An 18,634-nucleotide genomic window follows, 5' to 3' on the forward strand; every position below is an offset into this window, starting at 1 on the left:
AAGCGGAGCAGCCGGTGGGGCGGCCCTGCCGCATCCCTGCTGCCCTCATCCCCCTGCCGGAGGAACCCTCCGGGGCCTCTCGCTGACCTGCTCCATCATTCCTGCGTCCTGGGAAGCGGCAGAAGCCAGACAAAACCTGGATCTGAGCGTGCTGCAGTAGGCACCTGCTGGGGAACTCACCCTCATCCCCCTGTGAGGTTTGCAAGGGGAAGGTATTTCATCCCGCCGGCTGCAAACTGCTCCAAGTAAGCGCTGTGCTTTTCATCACACGGGCATTGCTGCATGGCACAGACTTCACATTAACTTTTAAAGAGCAGGAGGTTGTAGCTAGCCGTTGTTGAAAGCCTCCTCGGTTAATTTACAAGGGGAAAAAAATTATATAAAAATCTCCATCTGGTATTGCAAACCCAGCCAAGCCTGTACCTCAATTAGCAAGTGCTGCAGAGCCTCAAAAGCCTCAGGGCAGTACCCCCCACACCTAGGGGAGGGAAGGACATCACTGCAGCATCCCTCGGGGGATAGGAGGTTTCAACTCCCTGCCATCATAGGCAAAAAAAAAACCCAAAAAACATCCAGACCCTTCCTGCAGCAGCACCTTGGCTCGGGGAGCACAGAATCCTAAAATATCTCGAGCTGGAAGGACAGAGTCCAACTCCTGGCCCTGCACAGGACAGCCCAAAAATTACACCATGTACCTCAGAGCATTGGTACTTGGAGCTCAGTCCAAGTACTTCTTAAGCCCTGGGAGGCTTGGGGCTGTCACCAGTGCCCTGGGGAGCCTGTTCCAGTGCAAGGTGGGGGTGGCAAGGCAGAGGACACTCACCTGTAGCCTACAGTAGCAAAGCACAGCGATGATGCACAGTAGGATCACCGTCGCTAGGATTCCCCCGGTGATAACAACAGTTCCCGCTGTCATCCGACCGATTCTCCATCAAACTCTGCAAGGCAGGGACACAAAACTCACCTTTCCTGGTTTTGTCATCACATCATGGACGTGAGCCCCACAAGCCATCACAAAATATTGCATCCTCACTCCCCTCTCCCCAACTGGAAAAGCATCATCCAATATTATCCTTCTCTTAGTGAGAGGACACCTGAGATGCAGCATCACATCCCCTCACTGTTATTGCTGCTCTGGCTTGGGGTCTTTGTCAAACACCCACTGGCAAAACCTCACCCTTACTGAGCCAAAAGGGATGATTTCCACCCTCCTAGCAAAAAATCCAATTTCTGCTTCAAAATGCAGGAACAGACCTGGACTTTTCACCAAGCAAAGCCAAAGGGGAGCCTCTGAACTCCACAACAGTCTGAGCCCAAAAATGGCACCCTGGCTGCCTGTCAGGCACTTAGCAAGCAGCCCCCACCCCATTCCCATGCCATGGCACCCAGGGGATACTCACGTTCAGTGACGGAGGCGTTGGACCTGCAAGAAGTGGAGGGAGAGGTTAGACACGGGCTGACAGCTCCCCTTGCACCTGCCTGCCTTTCCCCATTTCCCAAGAATTTGCCTTGATCTGGGATGTGCAGGAGGCCCTGCTTCACCCCCCTGTCATTTTCTCTAATTTGAAGCAGGGAAAGGAGGCATTTCCCAAGCCCTACAGGAACAGGGCGCAGGCCTGGCTTAGTCAGCACTTGGCCTTTTCCGCTTTAAAATTTATTACAAAGGAGGCGGATGCATCATTGTGCTGATGTTTTAGGTGCCGCTGGGAAACGAAATCTCTCCTCCATCCCCTCCAGGAGCCCCAGCATCCCCCTCCATCCCTCCCCAGGGACACTTACCCAGAAAAGGACAGGCAGGATGTCACAGTCACACTGGCCCCGGGCCGGACAGTGGGGTCAGGCAGCACCACATGGCCACAGGGAGACTCAACAGCCCTGGGAGGGAGAACAAGGAGAAAAACTCCACTGTCAGCTCATCCTCCTTCCCAAAGGGGCTGCCCAGTGTCTCCATCCCCACCAATACCACCTCTGTTATCACAGTGGGGCTAAATAAATTGAGTTTTTTTTAAGGAGGCTGTCAGGAAAGGTGGGTGCTGCAGAGTGGGTAAAGCAAACTGCCAGGAAAGGATGATGCCATGCCCCAAATCTGCCATTTCACCAAAACTGGGGACTTGTAGCAAGAAGTGTGTGAAAAACACCAATCACTTGTTTTTAAAATTTTAAAAGCTTAATAGTAATAAAATTGTTATATAAATAGTAATATAATTGGAGTAATAAAAATTTGGACAATTAGGATTAGGACAATACATGACAATAAAAACAAAGAGTTACAGACAGTCTGGGTACCTTTTCTGGGCAAAATAAGCCTGAAAAAGGACCCACATTAACAGAGAATTAATCCTTAAAAGCAACAGCCTGTTGCATATTCATACACCTCATACATGATGCATAAATTCCATTCAAACACAGGATTCTGTCTGGTCAGTGTCAGCTTCTTCCTCTGAATCCTGACTACGTCTTCAGGGCTGAGTGAGGCAGGAAGAACTTGATAAGAGGGCAATAAATTCTTTTTCTCTGAAAGATTTAGGTGTCCTGAGGCTGCTATCTCAGTGTGAGTCCTCTCTTAAAAAAAGTATCTTACATAGCATAGTTTCTATTTCAACATTATGTTATAACCTAAAACTATATTTAACACACTACTTGACAAAATTAATACAGCATCACTCTCTAACATAACACATATAATATTCATTTGAATATTTGAGAAAAGCCAATAATAAAATACACATTTTTCACAAGTGGGTGCAGCCATGGCCCCATCACCCCCGCCGACAGCAGCGCAGCCACATTTCATTACTGGCCCCCGTGTCCCTCTGTGCCTCGTGCAGAGCAGGGATAATTGATAGGGCCCAAGTGCCAGCCCTTTGCAGCTGAGGAGATCTAATTACCCGCTCACCACGCGGCCCTAATTGACAGAGAGAGGTGGCAGCTTCCAGGAGACACCTTCCCAACTCTGCCCCAGCAGGCACAGTGTGGAACCCTCCTCCCCAAAAATCACCCACCCTCCTCGCTCTGCTGTGGGGGTTTGCACATCCTGCCTGCCACAAATTGATTTTCAGCTCGTGGGAAGTTCCTGTAGGAAGCCAAAAGGGGGGCACGCATTGGATTTCCTCCTTGAGCCGCTCTCACACACGAAACAAAGGAAAAAAAAAACCCCAAAGAAATCAATATGTCCATAACCCAGCTAACATCACCATCCATCAGGAGACCCAGCACAGAGCTAATAATAGAGACCAACACACTCAGCTCCTGCTCCCTGTTACCAAACTGTACCCTGAACCACTGCCAGGAGTGTGAGGGGACACACAGGGAGCCTTTGGTGCAGTTGTCACCTCCCCAGGTGCCCTCCTTAACAGGGGAAAGGTGGCAGAGGGTGGCTGAAAATGGCAAACGCTGACCTTTGATGACCCCGAGACGGACACGCCGCAAGCTGGGCGGTGATGGATGATGCAGGCAGCTGTTCACATCCAGAAAACTTCATTTCATGGGAGCTGTGATTTGATTTAGAGCTCAGAGAGCAGCATCCAATTAGCCCGAGGATTGGAGTGAGCAGGCAGGGCTGGAGAATGACCCTGGGTAAGGAGGGACCAGCCTTGGGGTAATTTTGGTCACCTCTGAGGCACTCGGGTCTCAGATGGTGGCTGGGCTTCCTCATGCCCCATCTCTGGTGTTCCCATTTCTGGGAATGCTGGGGCCAGCATTTCACCAGCCCCGCTCAGCAACTGAGCTCTTCCTTATTAAAAAAGTGAATGTTAGACAAAGGCAAAAATGAAAATGAAGCACAAGAGAAGTGCTGCCTTTCCTCTTCTCTTAGGAGGGTTTTTTTTAAGAGGAGGAAGTCCCTGCCCTTCTCCCCTTCCCCAAACCCAGCCCACCAGTAGCCCAGAATTCATTTCCTACCATGTTTGTGCCTACAAAATAGCTTTCTCTAGCCCACAGCTCTCTCCTGCATGGATGAAGGAGAGATGAAAACCTCCCAGGGAAGGAGCAAGAGCCTCAGTCTCAGGAGTAAGTGGAGTTTTTGTAATTCCCAAATTTTTGTAATTCCCAACAATTTGGGAATTGCAAATTATGTCCAGAAAGGGGCAGGACAACTACAGCAGCCTTTTCACATATCTGCCACCAGGAACCAGCCCATACCCCTTTTCCATCCACCCTTCCCAAACAGATCCCAACCTGCTGGGAAAGGAGCATTTTGGGCTCCACTGGCTCAGCTCCACACAGCCCCACCACTCCACCCCAATAAAGGGATCCTGTAAATCCTAGGCTGCACTGTGAGCTGAGGTGTCCTGGAGTGGGATAGGACACAGAGGCATCCCAGGGGGATGCACAAATCCAATTCCCCGAGGTACAGTCCCATTTCCCCTTCTGGCTTAAAAAGGGAGCTGAGAGTTGTTTAAATATTTCAATATCCCGGGTCGAGCAGATGCCTTGGCACTCGCTGCTCAGCCGCTCCCGGGTGCCTCGGGACGGGCACAGGGACCCTGTGGCACACAAATAATCTGAAAAACACCAGGATTTATGGGAGCAGGGCTGCGTTACCGCACTCCTGCCTTTCGGGACGGATGGGAGCGGTGTCACTGTCCCCGGCTCGGGGGTGGGCGGAGGGCGGGTCCGTGGTTCTGGGCAGAGCTGGCTGTACAGATACGTTTGCTTTAATTGATGTCGCCTCACGGCTCAAAGTTAGCGCCTGAAAAGTGACTCTGGGAACGAGAGGCATCTCAGGCTTCTGTATTTATTCTCCTTAATGCCGTCCACAGCGGATTTACAAGGTTTGCAAGTCCATGGTGAGGTTTTTGCCAGCCAGCATCACTCCCAGCCCAGCTGTGACACTGCCATCCTCACTCACCCCGGGTGTCCCCACAGCCTCTGTCATCCCTGCCTCTCACAGGGGTCAAGCACTCCCACCACAGCTCAGGAGCAGGTTCAGGATGGGGCAGGGCTTGGTTATACACGAACAACATCATGCCAAACCTTGCCACAAGTCCTGCCCCAACCCAAGCTCTGCTCTCCTGGTTTTGCTCTGCAGCTCACGAGATAATTCAATGAAATGTCTGCCTGGTAAATTAGCCCAGCCGCTGCCTCACCAGAGTCATCTCCCAGGGCCTAATTGGAAAAAACCAGCATCAGGGGCTGCCTTTTCGAAACAGATTATGGCAGCAGGCAACAGGGCAGCTCCCAGGCAGCTGCGACCTGCCCCACACAGACCCAGCCCAGCGAGATGCAGGGGGATCAACCCTGTGCTGCAAACCCCAGCCTTGGGGCAGGATGGGTGCTCAGGCAAGGCTGAGGTCCCCCCCAAACTCCCTGCATGTCGGGTGCTCTGTACTGCAAAACATGAGGGGACAAACCAATCCATGGGGGGCAGAACCAAGGAGACCCCACCACACAAACGAGCTGAGCCAAAGGAAATCTTACCCAGAGCAATGGCAATGTGGTGGGATGCAGCTGGCAGCCCCCCAGGAGCCTCCCTCTGGTCCCAGTGCTCATCCCCAGGCTCCCTGCCCAGGTGCCAAACCCCTGGGTCACTGTGGAGCCAAATCAGCTGAACCTGCTGCTGGTTCTGCTGGAGTTACACTGGAGTCTGGGCCAGTCTGCAGACAGAAATCACAGCAGCAGGGAGGAAAACTTTCATTTCTGCCTGCTGCAGAGAACTCCAAATAAGGTATTTCCCAGCAGAAAAGGTGTTTTGTGTGACCCATTTCCTGCCCAAGGCTTTTTCCTGCTGCGATGCCTTTGGTGCTTGAGCCACGTGGGGTTTTCCCAGCAGTTTTGCTGCAGCCAACACCCTGCTACCACAAGGGCAGCCAGGTTGCAGAGGTGACACTGTCCCCCAGCTGAGGCTCCAGTGACTCACAGTCAGTCATCAAAACCAACAATTCTGTGCCCTGCTGCAAGTCTGCCCTTGCTTTCCCTCCACCACTTGGACCAGCTCCCCAAGGCTCCTCACTGCCTCTTCCCAGCCCAGGGATGGAAAATGCCAAGGATGTGAACCAGCCCTTTTCTTGCAAAAGCTTTGTGGAAAAGGCAAGATATTAATCTCAATTTTTAAAAAAATCAAACACCTTCAATGGTGGAAGCTGCCAGGCAGACCCCAGCTCCCAGGTGTGCAGAAGGGCTGCACTCCTGCTGTAACACTGTGCTCCTGACCCTCTCAGCCTGGGAGATCCCTTCTTCTGGCCATCAAACTCGACCAAAAACCACCTTCTTGCCCACCCAGGTTCACTGCCTCCCACACCACGCCTCACCCTGCCCTGTGGGAGCCCAGGAGAACTTCCAAACCAACAGCAATTTGTCTCTACATCCACAAAGGACCAAGCATCCCCCTCTGATCTCTGACCAGGTGTGTGAAGCCCTGGCACAGGGCTGGCACCAGCCATGGTCCCATCCTGGGACCAGCTGGCACATCCGCATTCCTCTCCCTGGGAGACCTCCCAGCACTCCTCAGACTCCTGGAGGAAGGGCAGCTTTGCAGGCTGGGACGTCTCAGGCACGGATTATCCTGGTATCTCGTTACTTGGGCATCTCATCTGCCCTTTATCTCCTTAAGCGACTATTCAGATCCCGTCTCGCCTGCCTGAGTGGATTAACTGCAGCCGTGGGTACCATGGAGGGGCACAGAAGGGACTGTCACCCCAGCCTGTCCCCGAAAACACACACAGACACCAACCCCGTGGGCTACACCTGCATCAAGGCAAGTCTCTATATAATTACAGCCCCATTTGCAGCTCCTCCTCACTGCAGGGCGGCTTAAAACCCAGGGCTGGAGGATGGCAGCTCCCTCCTCACCCCCACACGTCTCCTGCCCGCTGTGTTTGCTCAGCCCGGAGCCAGGCTGGGTGGATGCAGTCCCGGGAAGGGTGGTGAGAAGCCCCAGACACAGGGAAGGTGTCAGACTGGGCAGCCCAGAGCAGGATGCAGGATGGGAATATCCACAGGGCTCATCCCCCGGGGCAGCTCCTGGCAAAAGCCCCGTGTGGCCGAGGCCAGCAACGCGTGCTCCCAAAATAACCAGGGACAAAACCAGTGGCATGAAGCCAGGGCACACAGAGAAAGGCTTTTGAGATTATCCTGCACGTCAGATCCCCACGGGCAGCACCTGGCCAGCGTCCCTGCTGCAGGCACCGTCCCTCCCAGCACCCGCACGGCCCCGTGGGTGAGGAGCAGCTGCAGCAGCCGGCAGGAGAGAGAGCCAGGACGCTGAGTGTGGCCCAGGTGAGACTGACCTGCGCCAAAAAGCTGCAGAATTTTCCTACACGTGTGCTAAAGGCTTGGGACTTTGCCTATGGCCACAGCCTGAGGAGAGCCAGAGCCCGGGCTGGATCCTGCTGCACTGTGGATCCCCGGAGGGCACAGATCTGGAGAGCAAGGACATGGATCTTACTTGCACCCCATGTTTCCTCTGTCACAGTGGGTGCTTACAACATCCAGCAAAAGACATGGATCCTTGTGAGACTGAAAAGGAGCAGGAAGGGTTATTTGCTTCCACCCTGATGCCAGCACCTTGCACATCCCATGACTGATTTAACCCTGTGGAAGGCACCAACACAGCACAGGTATTCCCCAGCATCAGCCAGCACTCCCAGTGCTCTCCCCAGCAGTGTGATGGAGCCAGCCTCCCACCAAGGATGCTCCCTGTTCATTCCCAGCCCTGGACAGGTCTCTCCAGCATCTCATTGCTTCAAGATGAAACCTTCAACCTCACACACCACTGAGATCTTCCCATCAGGGCAAGGACATGAAGACCTCAGCCAAATCCCTCCATTCCCTGAGGGCTGCAAACACACTCTGTGGATCTTCTCCCTGGTTTGATTGTCTTGCTCCTACTCCACAGGAAGGTGCATGCTCTGCTCTCCAGTGGGGGTGATTCCACCAGGACTCAGGGACACCAAACACATCTTCATCCCAGGCACAGTGGAAGAGGAGCATCAATCCCAGGAGCATTGTTCAGAGAAGCCCCACAGAGCATTCCCAACAGGATCCAGCCAAGCAGAGCAGTGAGTTTCCCTCCAAATATATTTTTTTTCATTAAGTCAGTTTCTCAGCAGCTTTCTCTGAAACAACCTCTAGGATTCTCGTCCAAGGCCCCACTTCATTGTCACCCTTCTTGCCCTGGACATCAATGCCATCTCACCCTTCCCACCATTCCCATGACAACTCTTTCCCCAGTTTCCCAGTTCCCACACGGATCTGTCCTTGCTGCCCTATCCCATTTCCTCCCAGCCTGCCACATGAAACACAACTTGTGCAAAACCTTTCCATGGAGCAGCAGCAAGCTCTGCTCCTGAAAGCAAAGCCCAGGGGAGAAGCTCTGGATGAGGCTGGAGCCTCTGTAATCCCATCAGCTCCAGCCCCCTGGCACGGCACACCGGGGCGGATCCCTTGTGCCGCTGCGGGCGTCACCCAATTTACGTGTTTTGCTAAAATAAAACACAAAATAAATTCTCTGTCTCGCCCCCTGGGTTTAACCCCTGCCCTCCCACAGCCTGGGGACTGGTGGCTGAAACAGTGACAGGTGTTTGAAGGGTGCTGCTCCTCTGGGGCATGCACGGGATGTCCCTCTGTGTCCTGCCCTCCTGCCGGCGAGTGTGCCAGCTAGACAGCCCTGTGGAGGGATTCAATTAGCATAGACATCATTAGGGGTAATTGCACTGTTTACCAGTTAAGAGGAATGACAGGAGATGAGCCTTGTGTTTGCCCATAAGGTGAGGGGCCACCACCACCCCTCTTGGCTCAGGAGGTCTGTAAACCCCACTTACATTACAGTTAGGAAAACTATATGGATGCCTATGGGTGAATCACTGCACTTTCCCTTTCACATTTTGCTGCTTGTCTCACAATCATCTCCATCCAGCCATGGGGCCAGCTGAGATCTCTCCCAGCTGCCTGCCAGATCAAGGTAAGGTTAAACAGGACCTGGCCATCCACATCTCTAACAAACCAGGTACATCTCTGCCCACCTCCAGCTGGCCAGGTGCCCTTTGGCACCAGCGAATAAACAACCCCCCAGATCACAGCTCCTCCAACAAAAAACCCAACCCTAGGGCTGGTTATAGTCCAATCCTGCTCTCACAGTAGCTGCTAATCTGCATGGTGCTTGGGAAATGTCTTTTTTTCCAAGGGAAAGGGAGAAGGAGGGTGCCAGCCCAGGGGAGGAAGGCACGGGGAAGGGCAGCCTCTTCCTCTGCATGATGCAAGACCTGCTGCTCCGACTGTCAGCATCCCCCCAGCATGTTTGCTTGGAGTAGAAACAGAGATTTATTTTAATGACTCATTAAAGCCTAATTGCATTCAGGCAGCAATACAGAGAGAGGAGCCTCCCACGTGCACCAGTACTACAGGCAGGAGGGCTCTCGGAGCCTCCCCGAAAGCACAAGGCAGACAGGCTGTCTCTTTTTGGGGCCAGACATCAGGGCCAGCTGCTGGCTCTGCAAGTGAGGCTTTGTGATCAGGATCCAAAAAACAACCCAGAAAACTCTCTGATCTTCTCTTCATTTGCCTCTGTCTGCCCAATGTGGCAGCTGCTACCAGCTGCTCTTGCCTGAGCTCTGGGGAGGAGACGTGACTTGCCCAGAGCCTGGGTGCCCAGAGCTTGGATGCCCAGAGCTTGGATGCACAGAGCTTGGATGCCCATCTCCAGGGCCTCTGGGTGACCATTTTCTAGCCTTGGGAACACAAATGTTTGTAACTTCCTCTGGGCTTCCAAGGAAGCATAACAGGAGCAGGGTGGGATTTGCATGGGAGCCACTGCAGGACACCCCAGCAGAGAGAGGGCCATGGCACAGGGATGAGCAGCTCCTCCCATCCTGAGGGCACCACGAAGTGGCTGTGCTGAAAACCAGCCAGCCTGGAGGGGAGCCAGCCCAAACCCCACCACGGGCAATCCAGGGAATTTGACACCAGCCACAGGGAGCCCATGTACCCCATCCTTCCCAGTGGGATTGCAGACCCAGGGACAGCCATGCCACCCATGGGAACAGGAGCTTACAGCCCCTCTGACCTCCAGAGATCCCCATCCACAGGACACATGCTGGAAAGCCCCTCCTGCCCTTCTCACCAGAGTGAATCCACTGATATCAACCTGAAGGTCTCTGCTCCTGGAAAGTTGCCCCTTGCAGGGATGGGAAAGCCATGGATTCCCTTTCCTGCTCTGCAGTTCAGACACCCCAGTGCCCACAATGATGCTGACAGTGTGCTGTGGGAGGACAGCCCATCTGGAAACAGACACCCTGTGGGAGGGACAGGGTCACCCAGCCACAGCTCTGCTTCCCAAGCCACCAGGAATCCATCTCAGAGACAGCCCATCCATCGGGATCCTGGAGCACAGCCCCATGGCTGCACACACCAGGGAAAGCTCTGGGGTCAAGCACAGGGCACAGCACCCGACTCAAACCCCACTGTTTGTGGTAAATCCAAGTGGAGTCATTCCAGGATCAGTTCCAGGACTGACTTTTCCATAAAGCTTTGGGAAAAGCTCACCTGCAGTTGCTACTCACACTCCTTTCACCCCCTGCACCCAGGCAGAGCAAGGAGCCACAATGCAGCCAGGCACGGGCCAGCCCTGCAGAGCTAAACTCTTTGCTGGATTTCAGACCTTTTTTTTTTTTTTTCCCTTGTTGATTTATCACCCAGCAGGGCTACAGACCCATCCATCACTCAGGATGCTCCACCTCAGCATCCCATCAGGCAGGAGTGGGGCTGGCCGGGGTGGTCACGCACACACAGCCACACACACCCAGTGAGAGGGAAAACCCAACGTGGAGCCTCTAAATGTCTCCTGCAAATGAAGTGTGAAACTCGTTTTCAAGAAAACGAGGGTAACAGAGCCACGATAAATATTTCATCCTGGTGGGAAAGCAGCGACAGGGAAGGTTAGGAGGGCAGAGATGCCAGGAGGGATAGGGGGCAGCAGGGATGGAGGATGGAGGGGGAGAGGTTGGAGGCAGCCGGGGCAGGGAACAAAGGGAACACCACAGCCTGACCTTATTTCTGTTTGCCACTTGCCCTGGGGGCTGTCAGATTTGAGGCATGACCACAAAGCAGCTCCCAGAAATAGGAGCATATCTCCTATTGTGCCCATGGCTAAGCTGGGTGATCCTGCACCAGCTGGGAGCAGCTCAATGCTCCATCCTGACTCTTCCCAGCAGACACACACAGCTCCCAGCTCTCCATGCTCTCCATGTCAGTCCATGCACCCAAAATGCCCCATGCAAAATGGCTGGAGGATGCTCTGCATTTCTCCACAGAGGAGGGTTTGCCAAGTGGAAAATCCTTCACAGCTGATTTCCACCCTGCAAATGGTCTTTTGGGCTGGAACAGTGCAGGGCTGGGCTGTCCCTCCTAAGCAGGTCTCTGGAGCTGGCTGCCCTCAGGCCTGTGGCCAGGCTGAAATCCAGCACTTTGGAAAGAGATGGACAAGGATTTCACATCCCAGCAGAGATGGTGCTGGAATAGGATCAGACTCTGATATTCACCATCACATCCAGAATGGCAGCCTATTGATGCTCTCCCCTCTTGGACTTTCAACAGGTGAAAAAGTCCTTGCTAGGAAAAGCCTTTTCTCCTAACCCCTGGCAAAGCCTGGGTTAGAACCCTTTCGATCCTGCAGGAACAAAGCTGAATGCCAACCAGTATCCTTCAGCATCACAGGGAATTCTGAGGCTTAGGGAAGCAAGGGGCAAAGCTGGGGAAGGGGGAAAAACCAGTCCCAGAAACACAAGCCTCCATCAGGGTGGAATATTCCGCCACCCCTTAGAAAATCTCTCTGCTGGAGAGACAATCAATAGTACACAAATGAAATACAGCTGAAAACACTAAATGTTTCCACATGCCCTTTTGGAGGGAATAAAATCCTCCAGGATAACCTTAAGAGAAAACAAAAGCCAGGCAAATAGCTCAAGCACAGGTCTCCTTTAATTACTGCAGCCCAGTGAGAGATAAAACAGAGATCCTTCAGAATAAACAAAAGGATTTGATTTCCTCCACTTCAGCAAAGGCAGCCACCATTTCTCTGGAGAGGTTTGGTGGTGAGCTTGGGGATTTGATGGGCTGACATGTCCTTGATGAATGGCAAATCTTTGGGCCCCAGGAGAGGGAGCAGGAGGCTAAGCCCCTGGCTTGGGACTTCCAAAACTTCCAGTGGCTACAAAGAAGTAGGCTTAGAAATGGGAAAACTCTGTCCTACCCACCCGAGCTGCCATCAGAGTTCACGGGCACTGAACAAACCCAGCAGAGCTCTAAGTTGGACCACACAACCCTGACAAAACGAGTCAGGATCTCGCAGGGCACCAGAGCCCCGGAGCTTTGCCCAGACGAAGCGGTGGCGCAGGGAGCCGGAGCAGCCCCGGGATGCGGGGAGCAGGATGATGCTGGCAGCATCCCACCCGAGCATCCCAGCCCGTTGTGCTCGGCGCCCCCCATCCCTCGGGTTTCCCCCTTCCCATCGCAGCCCCCGTCCCTGGCAGAGCCTTTCCCTGGCCCCGATGCCCCTGGAGAGCCGCGGGGTGCCCGAGCCCTACCTGGGCAGCAGCGGCGGGTCCGGAGCGCGGCGGCGGCGGCGGCTGGGGCGGGGACGGGCCGGGACGGCGGGGGAGGGCCGGGGGAAGAGGAGGAGGGCAAGAGCAATAACAGCGGGAATAATAAATAATAGGAGGAAGAATAATCACCGGAGCGGCGGAGCGGGAGCGCCCAGGCGGGTCCGGCAGCGGGGGAGGAGTTTGTCGGGGCCGGAGCTGCCGCCCCCAGCACCGCCCCCGGCCCCACGGTAGGGGAAAGAGGGGGGACACCCGCTGAACACACACAAAGCCTGATCCTCTCCCGGGGGAACACACACCCACAGCACCCTCGAACTCTTGGGTACCTTCAGGCTACCCCCAAAGCCAAGCCCTGCAGCACCCCGGTCGCTGTCAAAACAGCAACATCCCCATGCCCACGTCCTGCAGCACCCCAGGCACCCCAAAGCCACTCTTGCAGTGCCCTGAGCACCCCCATCCCTAACAGTGTCTCCTGATGTCACCGCTGCCTCGGCCCCATGCTGGGTGTCCAGAGGCTCTGGCTTGATCCCTTCACCATGTCCCAGCTACTATTCCACCTCTGCAAACAGCCAGGATAAAAACACATCACACACCATGGCCACAGAGATGAGCCAGGCCCAGAGGTGGGGATGCCAAGCCTGTCCACCATTTTCCAGACAGAACAACCTCCCCTCCCTGTGAGTCCCTGTAAAACACATCTCTCTCAGCAGACACTGGCTCCCCAGTGTGAGGCCAGAGGCACTGCTGCCTTTGCTGCAAGCTCAGCCCATTGCTGGTGCCCCAAGCCCATGCTGGCACTGGGAAGCCACACACACACAAACAGTATTGTCCCCAGCAAGAGTTTCCAGCTGCTGAGAAGCTTTGAAGCTCCAAAGCAAGAGTTTAAGCTGGAGAAGGTACAGCTTGCAGTTGGCATTGCCTTTGGAAGCAGAGAGCTGCTCACTGCTGCGAGCTACGATAAAGATAATTGAATCTCATGCCTTGCACCACAAGCTGACCGCTGTGAGTGTGAGGATTGCTGTGCCAGGAGAACATGTGTTTGCCTGTTCCTCTCTCATTCTGGTCTCAACAAGGCACAAAAGCCATGGCAAGGCAGTGCAGCTTAGTGGGATCAATGCAGACCCTCTGCTACAGCGAGGCAAACTCTCCTGTGCTTCAGTTCCTAAGGACAAGACACCACTGATACTTTTCCTCCCTGCAGAGCAAGCTATAAAGCCGGGCAGAAAACACCACTCACCTTCTCCTCTCTCACCTTGCCATCCATCAGGGCATCCTGCTGGGCACGGATTGCTCCCTCTGTTCTTGCAGCCCAGCCCTTGCAGCTGCTGGTGCTGATGCCAGGAGCCCGAGCCGCTGATTGCTGCCCGGGATCCAGCAGCAGAGCTGAGGCAGGAGGAAATGAACGCTCGTTTGGATGCAGAGGGCTCTGTGCCTCCAGCAAAAGGGCAGGATGAATTATGAAATGCAAAGGCCAGATAAGTGGATCCTGCCACAGCACTCACCCTCTGTGCCTGCTGGCTGTGGGGTGCAGGGCTGCTGTGGGATGCAGGGCTGCGTGGCACACACAAACACCTGCACTCAGCCCGGCCAGGGACAGCCTCCCTGCTCCCCTGCTGGTGGGGGAATCCACATCATGCACTCCAGCCCACCAGAGGGCTGGCAAACACAGAGGAGCACAGCGAGTGTTCCTGCGCAGGGTAGGAGAGATGCATTTTCCCGTTAGCTGGAGGGGTGGGAATTAGAGACATCCAGGCGAGGCCAGGAAAAGTGACAAAGTCATTTCCTGGGCTGCTCTGGGCAGGATGCAAGGAGGTGATGACAGCCCAGGCTGCAGGGAGAGCCACTTCTCCCCTCAGCAAGCGCTGCCAGGGCCACGGGAGGCATTATTACAGCTAATTCAGGAACTGACATCTCGCCATTTCCATGGCTGGACATGGAAAAGAGTTTCTTTGGGCTTAAGGACCCACTTGGCGTACACAGAGATGAGACTGCCCAGATCCAGATGATGCTCCCCATCAGCCCTGTGGCTCTGGCCCAAAGCTGGCAGGCACTGCAGGAGATCACAGCAAAGCCAGTGGGAAGCAGCATCGCTCCAGCGAGCAGGTTATCAGCTCGCCTGATTCCTATGCCGGTCTCATTTTTTTCCCCCTCAAGCTGTCTTTCCTATTGTTGTTACATTATTTTTTAAAGCAATGCATGGGTGACCAAACAGAACAGAGAAGGTGGGATTCCCACTTTGTGGTGGCTGGCAAAAGCTCAGAAACGGGAGCGCCAGATGCTCCGCAACAGGGAAGAAAATTAAAGCTGAAGTTTTTGTTTTCAGTCGATGTGGTTTTAAATAAAACACATGGTTTGGGAGGCTCAGCTGGCATGTTCAGAGTGTTTGAGGTTAGTACTACTGGCAAATCAAGCAGCAGTTTGATATAAAATACTTGTCAAGTTTTAATTTCAGTTTGTTTGGGGGCAATAGCAACACAGAGCACCTGCAAAGCATCCTGCCTTGTTGGCATCTGGGGATCAGCTGCTGCCAGGCCCCAGGTACACAGGTACCCTGGCAATAGAGGGATCATGAGCCTGCCAGACCCTCACCCTCTGCTACCCTCAGATGTTGCAGTACCCACATGCACAATTGACTTTAAACCTTGTAAGTGTCGCTGCTAATCCTGATTCAGCACGGGAAGTTCTTGTGGGTTTTATGAAATTCTATCTTTCCCATGCTGGAAAGGATTTCACTGACTAGTTTTAAAACAAAACCATAAAATACTTTTGGTTCCTTCTGGGTTTTTCTCTGTTATAAAAAAATCTAAGCCCCCAGACTTCTCTTTCCACACCCTTATTCATGAGGATGAATATTCAGGTAAACAACTCAGTGAATCCTTAATTTAGGTGCTTCTTCCACAACATCTGCACATGCAAACCCACGAGATGCCCAGGTGTGTGCACAGAGCCCCAGCCCTGCTGCAGAGCCCTGCTCCTGGGTGCCCTTGCCTTGGTACCCCTCACCCCCTGCACTCCAGCACATCAATCATGTCCTTCCTGTTCAGGCCAGCATTTCCACCAGCCCAGAATGCTGATGCTGGAGGATGCTCAGGAGCTGAACCTGCAGCTGCTGGCAGGAGAATTTATTTCGTTCTGTGCTAGATCTTGCTTTTATTTTCATTTTAGCAGAACCCAAGGCTGCTGTATCAATCAGAAAAAGCCTGACAGTGCCAAATTCTGTCCTCACCTGCATCTAGCCTGCTCCTCACATGTTTCAAACTCTCTAGTTGCCTTGTGCATTCAACATCAGGGCTTCTGGGCTGAAAATGGAGGATTAACACATGGAAAGGTCCTCAGGAATCAGGCAGAGCATGTTTCTGCATTTCTGATTGGGGGATGAGTGTATGCATAGGTTACAGTGTCTTATCACGATCCTGTGCTATCCTCACCCCTCACTGGACCTTCATCCCTCTCATCCCCACCCAGGAGCATTTGGCCACAGGCTCCCAAGCCTGCCTGCTCACTGGGGAGAGTTAATAATGCCCAGCTTGCCCCTGCACAGCACATTTCCCACGCCAGATGTGCCTTCATTAGCCATGGTGCACCTCGGTGGGTTCACTTTGGCCTGCGCAAACACTGGCAAACGAGCTCAGCCACACAAGGAGCACCCAGCACCTGCCTTATCTGAGGGATGTGCCCATCCTGCAGCCCAGGGATCACACACAGCCAGGCACCAGTGTCACACGGAGGTCTCTGTGTGGCTGCACTCCCCCCAGGTCTGATGTGTTTGGGGGATGCAGAGACCCCCTAATGCCAGTGGGTGGGGGAAAGATGTGCTGTGGCTGCTGAATGGGCAGATGGTTGTTTTCCCCCAGGAGCTGGTGAAGGGAGCCTGCATTGCCCAGAAGAGAATCTTTTTCCATCACTGTCACAGACATCTTTTTTGAAAAATCCTTTCTTTAGGATTTTACCTCCTGAGAAGCTGGGAGGCTTCAGGAACAAAATGTAAACATTGATTATCTGCTGCTGTGGAATGCAACAGGTGCATCTGTGATTGGTCTCATGTGGTTGTTTCTAATTAATAGCCAATCACAGTCAGCTGGCTCAGACAGTGAGTCCTAGCCACAAACCTTTGTTATCATTCTTTGCTATTCTATTCTTAGCCAGCCTTCTGATGAAATCCTTCCTTCTATTCTTTTAGTATGGTTTTAATGTAATATATATAATAAAATAATAAATCAAGCCTTCTGAATCAAGCCTCATCTCTTCCCTCACCCAAGAGCCCCTGTGAACACTATCACACATCACTGCAGACATCTAGGAACTGCAGCCTGGTGTCAGGACCAGGGCTGCCCACACTGCTCAGGGACACTCAGGGCACACAGGGCTGCCCATCCCTCTGAGCTGCAGGAGAGACAGAACGAGCCTTGGCTAATATGGTTAGCCAACAGTTATGTTTTCTCCTTCCCAAAGATAAATATCATTAAAGCTCAGGCTGGAGTGTTTTACTTCCAGAGCTGCAGTGATGTTCCCCCGGGGTAGGGGTTTACAGCTTGGGGCTGTGATTAGGCAGCAGGATGGTATTAACCCCTAGCATGCCCAGAGCATCAGCCTGGGAGCAAGAGCTGCTTCCCCTCTTCAGCTGGCTCAGTCTTCCCCTCCCAGGGGCATGGGAAGAAGCTCAAAAGTCCAGGAGGATCAAGGGACAGGATTTAAAGCTGTGGAGGGTAAATCTGAGTACTTCACCTGTGTGCTCCTCGACCCTGCCAGGAGCTAAGGATGCACCTTACCTTACCTTGAAATGGTTCAGATGTGGGGAAAATATCCCATATTACATTTTGGACTCTTCAGTCTAAAACTGGGATGTTTGCCCTGAGCTGAGCAAACACATCCCTCCAGGTTCATTCTCCCCAGGAGACACAGAGTGAGCCACACAAAGGGAGCAGGCTCCCTCACATGGGGCCTGGGCAAGTTGGGATAAAAAAGGGGGAAGGGACAGCACCACCAGCTCTATCCATTGGGACAGCTCTGAGAATGGTGGTGCCTGTAGAAAACCTGGAAAAATTAAAAAACCTGTTGATTTTCACCCTCCTTGCCCAGCACATGTGAGGAGGGAGGGTTTTCCCCAGCCAACACAGGGATCCCATGGGTGTCGCAGACATCTTTTCATGAAAATCCTTTCATTAGGATTTTTTCCTATTGAGAAGCTGAGAGGCTTCAGGAACAAAATGTAAACAATGGTTATCTGCTGCTGTGGAATGCAACAGGTGCATCTGTGATTGGCCCATGTTGGATGTTTATAATTAATGGCCAATTACAGCCCAGCTAGCTCGGCTCTCTGTCTGAGCCACAAACCTTTGTTATTCATTCCATTCTATTCTTAGCTTAGCCAGCCTTCTGAGAACCTTTTCTTCTATTCTTTTAGTATGGTTTTACTGTAATATATATAAAAAAATAATAAATCAAGTCTTCTGAAACATGGAGTCAGATCCTCATCTCTTCCCTCATCCAAAGACCCCTGTGACCAGTGTCACACATGGGGAAAGTGCTGATGCCCTTTCCATCACTGGTGGACACAGCTCTGGCATGAGACACAGCTTTCCTTTTGCTTACCCACAAACATGAAGCCTAAATATTTGATGGATCTGAACCACTTTTCCAGGCTCCAGGAAGGAAATGCCCCACCTAGGGGGCAACCTGGGGTTTTCCAGCAAGGAGGTTTTACCGTGCTCCAGTGCCCCCTGGGTAGGGGAGATGGGCTGCAGGGAGGTGAGGCTCTCCTGAGAGCCAGGGATTTCCTTGGTGCATCGATTGCTGAAGGGTCTCTGTGCCTGCCAAGCCACAGCCCTGCTTGTCTTGGCAGAGGCCCATCAATCACTGTGGGCACAGACACAGCACTGGCTTGGTAGGGAAAACATGCCCAGTGGGATTTGTGGTTCGTGTGGCTCCAAGCTGGCCAGGCACAGGGAAAAGCCCATCCCAGCCTCAAAAGGGGGAGTTTGGGTGGTGCTTAGAGCAGAAAATTAACTCCTTGCAGCCAAGCATGGCCTTACCACACATACACCAAGCACCTCTCCAGGGTCATGGGAACACAAGCTCCATGGTTTGGTTGGAACATCCTC

At 53.2% G+C, this 18,634-nt stretch overlaps 1 protein-coding gene across 4 annotated transcripts in view; it reads right to left on the reverse strand.

Moving 5' to 3' along the window:
- LOC135450932 (protein FAM163A-like) overlaps positions 1-13,976 on the reverse strand; it is a 17,168-nt gene extending 3,192 nt beyond the window's left edge. The window contains exons 1-4 of one of the 4 annotated variants that reach the window (XM_064719604.1): positions 13,786-13,976; positions 1,780-1,875; positions 1,401-1,423; positions 824-938 (exon numbers count right to left, since the gene is read on the reverse strand). In XM_064719604.1, the coding sequence (XP_064575674.1) occupies positions 824-916 (93 nt within the window). In that variant the 5' untranslated portion in view covers positions 917-938; positions 1,401-1,423; positions 1,780-1,875; positions 13,786-13,976. Of the gene's footprint in view, positions 1-823; positions 939-1,400; positions 1,424-1,779; positions 1,876-12,518; positions 12,601-12,665; positions 12,707-13,770 lie in introns of those variants that run through there. The other 3 variants (XM_064719601.1, XM_064719605.1, XM_064719602.1) reach the window with 3 other exon arrangements.
- Positions 13,977-18,634: the final 4,658 nt, after the last annotated feature.

Source organism: Zonotrichia leucophrys, chromosome 8, assembly GCF_028769735.1.
Source record: "Zonotrichia leucophrys gambelii isolate GWCS_2022_RI chromosome 8, RI_Zleu_2.0, whole genome shotgun sequence".
Classification (NCBI taxonomy): domain Eukaryota; kingdom Metazoa; phylum Chordata; class Aves; order Passeriformes; family Passerellidae; genus Zonotrichia; species Zonotrichia leucophrys.